This window comes from Cyclopterus lumpus, chromosome 11, assembly GCF_009769545.1.
Source record: "Cyclopterus lumpus isolate fCycLum1 chromosome 11, fCycLum1.pri, whole genome shotgun sequence".
Lineage (NCBI taxonomy): Eukaryota > Metazoa > Chordata > Actinopteri > Perciformes > Cyclopteridae > Cyclopterus > Cyclopterus lumpus.
This window is the reverse complement of record NC_046976.1, coordinates 20,608,006-20,620,982: the sequence shown is the minus strand read 5'-3', so window position 1 is coordinate 20,620,982 and position 12,977 is coordinate 20,608,006. Positions and strand designations below refer to the sequence as shown.

The 12,977-nt window shown below is 42.6% G+C and overlaps 1 protein-coding gene across 1 annotated transcript in view; it reads right to left on the bottom strand.

The window, feature by feature from the left end:
* Positions 1-4,323: 4,323 nt before the first annotated feature.
* LOC117739371 (collagen alpha-1(XIV) chain-like) overlaps positions 4,324-12,977 on the bottom strand; it is a 76,168-nt gene continuing 67,514 nt past the window's right edge. Inside the window, 6 exon segments of the mRNA XM_034545737.1 lie at positions 4,324-6,014; positions 9,513-9,668; positions 9,752-9,829; positions 10,077-10,265; positions 11,294-11,360; positions 11,649-11,684. Coding sequence (XP_034401628.1) covers positions 5,692-6,014; positions 9,513-9,668; positions 9,752-9,829; positions 10,077-10,265; positions 11,294-11,360; positions 11,649-11,684 — 849 coding nt within the window. The 3' untranslated portion in view covers positions 4,324-5,691.

Genomic DNA, 12,977 nt, shown 5'->3' with positions numbered 1-12,977 from the left:
GTATCTGTGTTGTGTCTCTTTGTATCTGTTTTGTGTCTCTTTGTATCTGTGTTTGTGTCTCTTTGTATCTGTGTTGTGTCTCTTTGTATCTGTTTTGTGTCTCTTTGTATCTGTGTTGTATCTCTTTGTATCTGTGTTGTGTCTCTTTGTATCTGTTTTGTGTCTCTTTGTATCTGTGTTTGTGTCTCTTTGTATCTGTGTTGTGTTTCTTTGTATCTGTTTTGTGTCTCTTTGTATCTGTGTTGTATCTCTTTGTATCTGTGTTGTGTCTCTTTGTATCTGTGTTGTGTCTCTTTGTATCTGTTTTGTGTCTCTTTGTATCTGTGTTTGTGTCTCTTTGTATCTGTGTTTGTGTCTCTTTGTATCTGTGTTGTGTCTCTTTGTATCTGTGTTGTATCTCTTTGTAGTTGTTTTGTATCTCTTTGTAGTTGTTTTGTGTCTCTTTGTGCCTGCACTGAGTTTTCTCCACTAGAGGGGGACCCTAGATGGCACTGCACTGAGTTTTCTCCACTAGAGGAGGACCCTAGATGGCACTGCACTGAGTTTTCTCCACTAGAGGAGGACCCTAGATGGCACTGCACTGAGTTTTCTCCACTAGAGGAGGACCCTAGATGGCACTGCACTGAGTTTTCTCCACTAGAGGGGGACCCTAGATGGCACTGCACTGAGTTTTCTCCACTAGAGGGGGACCCTAGATGGCACTGCACTGAGTTTTCTCCACTAGAGGAGGACCCTAGATGGCACTGCAATGCTTTTTCGCAACTGAAATGGCCTTGCGTCACATTTTCACCACTGGAAGGGCACATTAGAGGGCACTGACATACGTTTTCTCCACTGGAGGGGCCCTGCATTGCGTTTTCTCCACTGCAAGGGTCCCCTAGAGAGCCCTGCATTGAGTGTTCTCCACTAGAAGCCACCTAGAGGGCCCTGCATCACATTTTCTCCATTGGAAGGCACCCTAGGTTCTGCGTCACACTTATTCCACTGGGAGGCACCCTAGACGACACCTAATTGTGTTTTCTCCACTTGGATCAGTCCACCTCTCCTCTCGAGTGCCTTTTAAAGGTTTACCAGTGGATGAAGACCACGTGACGGGTCAGAAAGCTCCAGAACCACGTTGAGTTGTGATGGCATCATCACGTAATAATGAACGTCTTTGTTTCTTTTAAAGTTCACGAACACCATTCATTCATTCATCCGTCAGCTTCAAGTCACATGAGTTTTACGCCTCTGATTCAGATCTGATTTGGACCCAAACTGAGAACCGCGTGTCTCAGATTAGAGAATAATTCTCTACGTCTCGCGTACATAAAACACACCAAAGATTATCACAATGAACCCTTCTTCTTCTAACGGTTTGGCATGTTAAATTATCCCGTTTAATATTCTATATGGTGTGAGAGCATATATTTGGAAGAAAAATGTCACAACATTTCCAGGAAGGAAATAAAATATATATATATACATATATATATATATATACATACATATATAAACAAATATATACATATATAAGTAAATACATATATAAAGAAAAAAACTAAGACATATACATATGTATATAAATAAATATCTATACATACATATATATAAATAAATATCTATACATATATATGTCTTTTTTTTTTCTTTATTTACTGTACGCGTCGCCCACCAGTGATGTCACGGTGCACCTCTACAGGTGAGAAGGTTTATTACACACATTTAATTAAACCTCTCCAAACGGTTTAGACAGTTCACTAATTTGAATATTATAGTAAATAAATAAAAAAGACATTTCTAGGTTTCACAGCTGCATGTTGTTCATCACCTTCACCACACGGGGGCAGCACTTAGTCGGTTTGCTGAGTCGAGACCTTTTTATTCCACCTCTGTTAATAAAAGAATAAAAAGATCAAAGTGAAAAAGGTCAAAGGTCACTGCGACGAAGAGAGAGAGATGCTTTTTTTAAATATAGATAGTTTTGACGTGTTTCTTCCTCCGGCTCTCCGTTTGTTTCCAGTTCCCAATAAAACTAAACAAAGACATCTCAGCAATCTAACTGCTAATTATAATTATAATCAACCTCATCAGAGCTCGAGAGCTGTGATTACTGTATTTACCAGCTGAGCGCTCCTGATGCTGACACCCAGCAGCTGGTCGCCACGACGCCCTTAAAGGTGCAGTCGCTTAGATTTTAACTTTCCTATCTGTGTGGAAACGCTGAACACTCCCACGGCCCCTGAACTACACACAACTAAATATGATGTTTGTTTGTTTGTTGAGTCAGAATTAAAGGTTATTAATTCCTTCTTAATTTACACGTCGTTTCAGGTTTTTATGCTTTAAGGTCTTTACACAAAAAACAAAAGGAACATGTGAAATACTATACTGCGAATATTTTACATATTTAACAGATATAAAAGATATATATATATATATTTTCTTTTGAAAGTTTGACAAAACCGGAAGTTAAAAATAAAACCTGCTTTCTGAACTCAAATGACGGAGCTGAAAAGAGACAAAAGAAATAAGGTCTTGTTTTTGTTTACAAATATGTTCTTTTAAATATAGTTTCATTCGTCTTGTGGAGTTGAATCAGATTCAGCGAGTTTGATTAAACCCAACGGAGAGATTAAGAAAACATGAATTTAGTTCAGCGATGCACTTCGGCCTCTTGTGGCGGAAACGAGTATTACAACAACAAACCCGTCGCAAAACAACGTTTCCACGGACAGTTCGTACGATATCTCGCTAAAAGTTATTCAGCATTTTTCATGCGTTTTCCTTAAAAATCCATCAACACGTGTCAATTTCTGCTCGACACATTAATCTTCTCAAAATAAACCTCCGTCTTCGTCAGGTCAACAAAAAGATAATTAATAAAAGCTTTAACTTAATATAACTTTAATATTTACATCATAACAAACGGTGTGGAAGGAAATCTGCTTTGCGATACATCGAAAAAAAAAAAGATGTTTAAAAAAAATGTTCAAAGCAACAAAAATGAAAATACAAAACAGGAAGTAAAGTAAACATCTTTCTGCTGATGAGTGACATGTCACTCATCAGCTGACTGACGCCGTCCTCACGCGCAGAGGGATGAAAGCAGCTCGGCGTTACCGTGGTGACGCAGGAGGTAATTGATTTCCCGGCTGGCGTCTCACTCTGTAAACGTGAATAATTAATCACTCTCATCTCCACTTCAGATCATATTTACACCAGAGGATGCTCGACAGGACGCACACACACACACACACACACACACACACACACACACACACTCTCACACACGCTCGCACGCACACACATGTGGTGACTGATTGGAAATGCAGTCTCCATGTGAATAAATATGTATTAAGAGAAGCGCTTCTTTTCCTCACCTCCACGCTCGTGATTTCATTTTTTATGACTGATGTGATATTGATGTTTAATTAAACATTTAAAAACCAACAGAAGCTCGTGCGTTCAGAACGGCTCTTCAATCTCTTATCGTCTCCAAATGCAGAATATTTGATAAAAAATACTTGCAAGTGACCCTCGTAGAACTGCTGCTTCCTCCGAAAGCTCCCAACAGCTTCCTTCAGCGTCCTGAAGCTTCATGCAGCGTCCTGAAGTTTCTTGAAGTGTCCTGAAGCGTCCTGAAGCTTCATGCAGCTTCCTGGAGCTTCCTGAAGCTTCCTGAAGCGTCCTGAAGTGTCCTGAAGCTTCCTGAAGCTTCATGCAGCTTCCTGAAGCTTCTTGAAGCGTCCTGAAGCTTCATGCAGCTTCCTGAAGCTTCCTGAAGCGTCCTGAAGTGTCCTGAAGCTTCCTGAAGCTTCCTGGAGCTTCATGCAGCTTCCTGAAGCTTCCTGAAGTGTCCTGAAGTGTCCTGAAGCTTCATGCAGCTTCCTGAAGCTTCCTGAAGCGTCCTGAAGTGTCCTGAAGCTTCATGAAGCTTCATGCAGCGTCCTGAAGCTTCTTGAAGCGTCCTGAAGCTTCATGCAGCTTCCTGAAGCTTCTTGAAGCGTCCTGAAGCTTCATGCAGCTTCCTGGAGCTTCCTGAAGCTTCATGCAGCTTCCTGAAGCTTCCTGAAGCTTCATGCAGCTTCCTGGAGCTTCCTGAAGCTTCATGCAGCTTCTTGAAGCGTCCTGAAGCTTCATGCAGCTTCCTGAAGCTTCCTGAAGCGTCCTGAAGTGTCCTGAAGCTTCCTGAAGTTTCCTGGAGCTTCCCGAAGCGTCCCGAAGCGTCCTGAAGCTTCCTGAAGCTTCCCGCAGCTTCCTGCCGCTGCAGCGCTCTTCTTCCTGCTCGGTTGGTTTCAGTTCAACGACAAACACACGACAACGGTTGTACTTGAGTTTTATTGTTTTGAGAAAATCAAAACCAAGTAATAATAAAATACTTCCTTGACTTATCCAGTTTTTATTTTTATTTTGACCCTTAAGCTCAAATACAACTTGTGCATGAACAGAGCACACCTTGTTCCAAACCGCTCGCTATATGACATGAATGCAACTTATGGATTCATCCGTCTCAATTCTGAATAAAAATGTGAAAAACGGAGCAATGACTAATATTACCTTTAAAATAAATGTTACAAAAGGAGGAAGTGAATCAATGAGACAAAAACCAAAAAGAAATGTGACGTGTTTCACTCCTGATCTCCGTTTAATCGACAAGAAACACTCAGAAATATAATAACTTGTTATTGTTTTTACAACATATTCCTTTTCATCAACCTTCTGAAATGCAGCGCAACGTCAGTCGGAGTTTAATACTTTAACAATAACAACAAATAAAAAAATCCTTATACGTGACAGTAAAACGTGGCTATTAATAAAAAACATCACGTAAAAAATGGAAAAACAAAAACATGCAGAACTTGACATAAATAAACGAGTAGAAGAAGAGTTTAGGAGCCTTTAAAAGAAACACAATTCATAATTAAGACGCAGCTTTAGATGTTTCAGGTGACCTCACTTCCTGTTTGGTGGATGAATCATCTGCAGAAGATCATACAGTTTCTTATTTAGTTTGTTTACAGAGGGAGAACATCGTCTTTATATTTACAGTCGGTTGTTTATCATTTCAGCTTTTAGTCAACAAAAATAATTGTTTATTTCACGTGTCGTCTTTTGAATTTAAACGCACGTCAGATTAGTATTCATAAAGTTGTGTAAATGTGCAGCTAGCCGCAAAAGAAATCTATTTTCATCATTTCTTTATCGTCAGATACATAAAAATACAGCTTTTACATTTTTTCGATGCATAAATCCAAATGTTGAATTTTTTTTTTTTATTTGTCATGATGTGAGCTCTGCAGTCATACAACTTAAAGTTAAAGTAAATATAAGTATTTATATTCATAAAAGAGCGACGATTGTGTATAAATTCTGCTGCTGCACGTTTGCATCTTTGCATCTCTGCATCTTGACGTTCCTTCCGGCGTCTTCCAGCAGGCCGATCAGGAGGCACTTTAACCAACCGGGTAGAAGACAAACGGCGGAACCGAAAGAGCCGGAGAACAAAAAAAAACAGACCGGGTTCTGTTCTCCAATCGAACCCGACGAAACAAAGACGCTTTAGAGACGAAGACAACGAAAAGAAACGTTTTCCAAAGATGAGGTCAAATAGCCCCGCCCTGATCCCCCCCCACCCCCCCTCTACAAGGTCCATAAGAAATCCTCTACGTCAGGCACTTGTTGATTAGTTCGTAACTCCAAACCGCCCAATCAGAAGCGGCGAGCGGCCTCCCCTCGTTCCCTTAGTCCAGGCGACGCCTTCGCTCCTCTCTTTAGCCTCTTGGGCTCGCCTCCCGCCTCCTCTCCCTCGAGGCTCCGGGAACTGCGGTGGACGCCGGTGGACCTCGGGTCGACGGCGCCGGGGTCGTCCCGCGCGAACGCCGGGTCGTCCGGCGCCACTGGCCGCGGGGCCGGGTAGCTGGGCTCGTAGTAGCGGTACGGGTCGTCCTCCTCGGCCTCGCCGTAGTTCTGGTAGACGTTGGGCGGCAGTTGGACTGCGGGGACAGCGCCGCGGTCAGTGACATCCTCACCCTCTGCGTTGAACAGCCAGCCGGGCAGCGAGGCAGCCAGCGCGCCAGGCAGGCAGAAAGTCAGTGGGAGCCCAAAAACAAAAATGGCCGACCCCCGCCACCACCACAGGAAGCGGCGGCGTTTTTTTAAATCGGTTCGATTGGGTTAGTGAGACAGGAAGAAGGAAGGGATGAGAGGGAGTGAGCGAGAGACACAGACAAGGAGGCAAGAGTTACAGAGTCAAGGAGGCAGGAGTTACTGAGTCAAGGAGGCAGGAGTTACAGAGTCAAGGAGGCAGGAGTTACTGAGTCACAGAGACAAGAGTTACTGAGTCACAGAGACAAGAGTTACTGAGTCACAGAGACAAGAGTTACTGAGTCACAGAGACAAGAGTTACTGAGTCACAGAGACAAGAGTTACTGAGTCACGGAGACAAGAGTTACTGAGTCACAGAGGCAAGAGTTACTGAGTCACAGAGACAAGAGTTACTGAGTCACAGAGACAAGAGTTACTGAGTCACAGAGACAAGAGTTACTGAGTCACAGAGGCAAGAGTTACTGAGTCACAGAGACAAGAGTTACTGAGTCACAGAGACAAGAGTTACTGAGTCACAGTGACAAGAGTTACTGAGTCACAGAGACAAGAGTTACTGAGTCACAGAGACAAGAGTTACTGAGTCACAGAGACAAGAGTTACTGAGTCACAGAGACAAGAGTTACTGAGTCACAGAGACAAGAGTTACTGAGTCACAGAGACAAGAGTTACTGAGTCACAGAGACAAGAGTTACTGAGTCACGGAGACAAGAGTTACTGAGTCACGGAGACAAGAGTTACTGAGTCACGGAGACAAGAGTTACTGAGTCACGGAGACAAGAGTTACTGAGTCACAGAGACAAGAGTTACTGAGTCACGGAGACAAGAGTTACTGAGTCACAGAGGCAAGAGTTACTGAGTCACAGAGACAAGAGTTACTGAGTCACAGAGGCAAGAGTTACTGAGTCACAGAGACAAGAGTTACTGAGTCACAGAGACAAGAGTTACTGAGTCACAGAGGCAAGAGTTACTGAGTCACAGAGACAAGAGTTACTGAGTCACAGAGACAAGAGTTACTGAGTCACAGAGACAAGAGTTACTGAGTCACGGAGACAAGAGTTACTGAGTCACGGAGACAAGAGTTACTGAGTCACAGAGACAAGAGTTACTGAGTCACAGAGACAAGAGTTACTGAGTCACAGAGACAAGAGTTACTGAGTCACGGAGACAAGAGTTACTGAGTCACAGAGACAAGAGTTACTGAGTCACAGAGACAAGAGTTACTGAGTCACAGAGACAAGAGTTACTGAGTCACAGAGACAAGAGTTACTGAGTCACAGAGACAAGAGTTACTGAGTCACAGAGACAAGAGTTACTGAGTCACGGAGACAAGAGTTACTGAGTCACGGAGACAAGAGTTACTGAGTCACAGAGACAAGAGTTACTGAGTCACGGAGACAAGAGTTACTGAGTCACGGAGACAAGAGTTACAGAGTCACGGTTACAAGAGTTACTGAGTCACAGAGACAAGAGTTACTGAGTCACGGTTACAAGAGTTACTGAGTCACAGAGACAAGAGTTACTGAGTCACGGAGACAAGAGTTACTGAGTCACGGAGACAAGAGTTACTGAGTCACGGAGACAAGAGTTACAGAGTCAAGGAGGCAGGAGTTACAGAGTCACAGAGACAAGAGTTACTGAGTCACAGAGACAAGAGTTACTGAGTCACAGAGACAAGAGTTACTGAGTCACAGAGACAAGAGTTACTGAGTCATGGAGACAAGAGTTACTGAGTCACAGAGACAAGAGTTACTGAGTCACAGAGACAAGAGTTACTGAGTCACAGAGACAAGAGTTACTGAGTCACAGAGACAAGAGTTACTGAGTCATGGAGACAAGAGTTACTGAGTCATGGAGACAAGAGTTACTGAGTCATGGAGACAAGAGGCACAAATTGAATTTTTTTTGGTCTTTAAACAGGATTTGTTGAAATTGAGAACATTATAAAATAAGACCGGGATTTTAATCATTTAATATTGTGGTTTATCTTTAAACATTAAAGAACTGACTGCATGATAGTGTTAATGTTGAGATGTGGGCGACCTTTAAAAGAAATGAGCACGATTTGTTTAATTAACTCAAAATAAATAATAATTTTGGCCTGTAAACCACTTTGTAACCGTCTTATATTTAACTTTTTAAGATGGTCCTGTGTATGACATTGTGAGTCATGAGTCAGCTGATGCAGTGACATCATCACCAGCAGCACATGAAGCGGCTCAGTTGTCCCTCAAGTACGAAGCTGAGGGTTCAGAAGATGTAGGTTGTAAAAAAACGAGGTGGTGACGGACACACACACACACACACACACACACACACACACGTTAGGTCTGCAGGCGGTACCCACATGACGGACTGCAGGCTGCGAGTTGTTAGGCAGTGTGACCTTTAACCCCAACGCTCATTCAGGGTGAACACAATCATGCATTTAGATAAAGATGACTCATGCTGGGTCAGAATGTATCATAAAGTTCAATATGTATATCAATATAGTTGAGGTGTTTAACCCTTGGGCCTCACCTGGGACATTTATACATTTTGGAAAGGAGTCTGATTTTTAATCATCATTTTATCAGTTGACATATTTTACAGCATTTTCTGATAAACCAGATTTTTTGAAGAAATATAAGTTTGATAAAAAAACAACTTTGTTTTCACGCATGTGTACAAACGTTAAATACTTTATAAATAAAAACCAAATGAATGCATTGAGGTGGAGTTAACAGACTCATTATTTTTCATTTCCTCTGATGAACAGATTGAACTCTATTATATAAAAAAAAAAAAAATTTCTTCTTTGAAAATATTAAAAGTGATGTTTATATGAATAAGAAAACCCTCCATGCAGCACCTTGAAACCGATCACACCCAGAGGGATCGAACAGACGGGTCAGAAAGCGTAAAGATGCAGAACTCGGGCAGTGATTTGGTCACAAAAGTAGTTCCTTTTGCTTAAAGGGCCGGTACACCCGAATCACAATAAACACTTTTTTAACACTTTTATTCTTATGGTATTTTCTGATGTTTTGAGACCAGAGTAACACACAGTTCAGGTTCGTTTGTTTCTGCATCCCGACTTTGACCTTTCACCCTGAAGAGGACGCGTGACCTCATGCAGCCGTTTCACTCCGAATTAAACGAAAAGCTTCCTCACGCTCAAAACATATATATTATATTCAAACAACCGGTGGGGCATTTTTTCTTGATACTTTCTAGAATTAACTTGCTATGTGTCATAATTCATAATTACTCACGGTAGGAGCGAGGCATGTGTAATTTATCATTTTTATTTATTAAATTACTTGAAGGTTTTCCTCGGTGCTCAGAGGCTGTAATTACACGGCATGTCGAGGCGAGAATATAATAACAAATATTATTATTAATCATTTGTGATCAAACGAGCTCCGCCTTGAAGGAGCCCTACGTACCTCCAACGTTGTAGCCCACACAGGAGTTCTGGTCGCAATAGCCCGGAGGACCGGCGGAGCCGACGGGTCCGGGGACACCGGGCCGACCGGGAGACCCGGGATTACCGGGCCGCCCCGAGGAACCCTGGCTGCCCGGTCTGCCCTGCCCCTGGGCACCTGGGAGGAGAGGAGTTAGGAGTTAGGAGGATCTGGGGGACCAGATGGAGAGCTTCTGGTGAATGTGGTTTAGTTTAATGTACCGGGTGGTCCCGGAGTTCCTCGGGGGCCTTGGACTCCAACACCTTGTGATCCTTTATCGCCCTTTTCTCCTGATTGACCTGACGACACACACACACACACACACACACACCAAATCAAGTTTAGGATAGACAAACACGGCCAAAACAAGCTCCTCCCCTCTAGGTTACAAATGACGTCACCTCGAAGCGCTTTTCTAGATGGCCACTGGGCGCAATAAAAAAAAAAGAAACCTTCTTCTTCCTGCGGTTCTTTTAATTCCTCAGAACCAACATCTGAATCCTCGTAGGCTCCGGTGGTTCTCAGGCCACCGGGCCCCCCCTTTACCTCTCTCTCCAGGCTGCCCGTTCTGCCCGTTCTGTCCTGGGAAGCCGGGTCTTCCGGAGGGTCCCTGTTCTCCCAGGGGCCCCGGGGTGCCCTGTCTGCCAGGCTCACCGGGGGGTCCTGGCACAGTGCGGATGGACACCGGTGGACTGGGCACGTGGTTCAGGAGGGAGTTGTAGCGTGCCATGTGGCCTGAAAACAGAAACAAGGGGGATGTGTTTCCAAAGATAAACCGGATCAGATCTTCAGGATTACGGTGTCACTCTGACTACAAAAGAGAAGCAAAGCAGCAGCAAATAGACACACTAAGTATCACAACAACCGAAAACTAGCAAAACAACCACAAAGAGACACAAAACAACCACAAAACAACCACAAAGAGACACACAACAACCACAAAACAACCACAAAGAGACACAAAACAACCACAAAGAGACACAAAACAACCACAAAGAGACACACAACAACCACAAAACAACCACAAAGAGACACAAAATGACTATAAAGACACAAAAAAAAACCACAAAGAGACACAAAACAAATATAAAGAGACACAAAACAACCACAAAGAGACACAAAAACGTCTATAAAGAGACACAAAATAACCACAAAGGGACAAAACGACTACAAAGAGACACAAAACGACTATAAAGAGACGTAAAACAAATATAAAGAGACACAAAACAACCACAAAGAGACACACAACAACCACAAAGAGACACAAAACAACCACAAAGAGACACAAAACGACCACAAAGAGACACAAAAACGACTATAAAGAGACACAAAACGACTATAAAGAGACGTAAAACAAATATAAAGAGACACAAAACAACCACAAAGAGACACACAACAACCACAAAGAGACACAAAACAACCACAAAGAGACACAAAACAACCACAAAGAGACACAAAAACGTCTATAAAGAGACAAAACGACTACAAAGAGACACAAAACGACCACAAAGAGACACAAAAACGACTATAAAGAGACACAAAACAAATATAAAGAGACACAAAACAACCACAAAGAGACACACAACAACCACAAAGAGACACAAAATAACCACAAAGGGACAAAACGACTACAAAGAGACACAAACGACTATAAAGAGCCACAAAGAGACACAAAATAACCACAAAGAGACCCACACAGACTCACACTCACCAGCACCGGGTTGTAACGTAACCCTGAAACTAAACCGACGGGTTGGACTCACTCTGGATCAGCTGCTCACAGACCTGCCTGGCGATGTCCTGGACGGAGGACGTGGACTGGAGGTCCCCCTGCAGAACCACGAGCAGCACAGTTCATAATGTGTTGCTGGAGGACTTCCCTCAAGTCAACAAGTCAAAGTCAAGTGTGACATTTTAAACTCCTCTCAGTTCGAGTCCCCTGGAGTGAAAAAACGCCCGTTTTGCTTCCATTGACTTTATTCCCATTTCCCCTGAATAAACCTTGAAAGGAGGCGGTTGTCGTAAAGGACTCATCCCGCCAACGCCGGCGAGTAAAAGAGCAGAGCGACTCGAGTCCTTCCTCATTTCCATCTTTAGCTTTTAAAAAGCGCCACTTACCCGTTCACCTCTCTCTCCTTTGCCCCCAGAAGGACCCTGAAACGGAGGGTGAAACACATGTTACGCAACGTCGAAACACAAGGTACTTATACTGTGTGGGTTTGGGTTATTGTAATATTACCGTTGTGTCTTTCTTTTTGCTAGAAATATATTTTATTTATATTATTTATAGTATATTATTATTTTATTATTATTACATTTATGTTAATATTAAAATGTTGTTTTTTGTTATTTTTGAAGAAGAAGACTTTGAGGAATGTTTCCTTCAGCAGACAGATGGTTAAATGATTAAAAATAATAATAAACGTTTCTTTAACGCTGCATTTTAGTCTTTATAAAAGAAGTTTGTATTTTTCCAAAAAAAACCTGAACTGTATTTTCCTTCCGATAAGTTCACATCAAGACCTGCAATTGACAGAAGTGTGGTAATTAGTGGAGGCGGAGTCCGCCCTCCAGGCGCTAATTACATGCTTGACAACATTTATTATTTATTTTCAGCAGTAATTTGTCAGCTCTTAGTGTTCTCCCGCTGAATCCCTCGGTTCCTTTAACAATAACTAAAGCAGAGCTTTAAACTCGTGTAACAAGACGTCGTTACCGGCTCTCTCCCACGCGCGTGACCTTTTGTATCTGCTTTTCACTGAGTAACTGTTTTAATTCATGTTCTGGGGCGGCTGCGTAACTGTTTTAATTCATGTTCAGGGGCGACTGCTTTTCACTGAGTAACTGTTTTAATTCATGTTCTGGGGTGGCTGCTTTTCACTGAGTAACTGTTTTAATTCATGTTCTGGGGTGGCTGCTTTTCACTGAGTAACTGTTTTAATTCATGTTCTGGGGCGGCTGCTTTTCACTGAGTAACTGTTTTAATTCATGTTCTGGGGCGGCTGCGTAACTGTTTTAATTCATGTTCAGGGGCGACTGCTTTTCACTGAGTAACTGTTTTAATTCATGTTCTGGGGTGGCTGCTTTTCACTGAGTAACTGTTTTAATTCATGTTCTGGGGTGGCTGCTTTTCACTGAGTAACTGTTTTAATTCATGTTCTCGGGCGGCTGCTTTTCACTGAGTAACTGTTTTAATTCATGTTCAGGGGCGGCTGCTTTTCACTGAGTAACTGTTTTAATTCATGTTCTGGGGTGGCTGCTTTTCACTGAGTAACTGTTTTAATTCATGTTCTGGGGTGGCTGCTTTTCACTGAGTAACTGTTTTAATTCATGTTCTGGGGTGGCTGCTTTTCACTGAGTAACTGTTTTAATTCATGTTCTGGGGTGGCTGCTTTTCACTGAGTAACTGTTTTAATTCATGTTCTGGGGTGGCTGCTTTTCACTGAG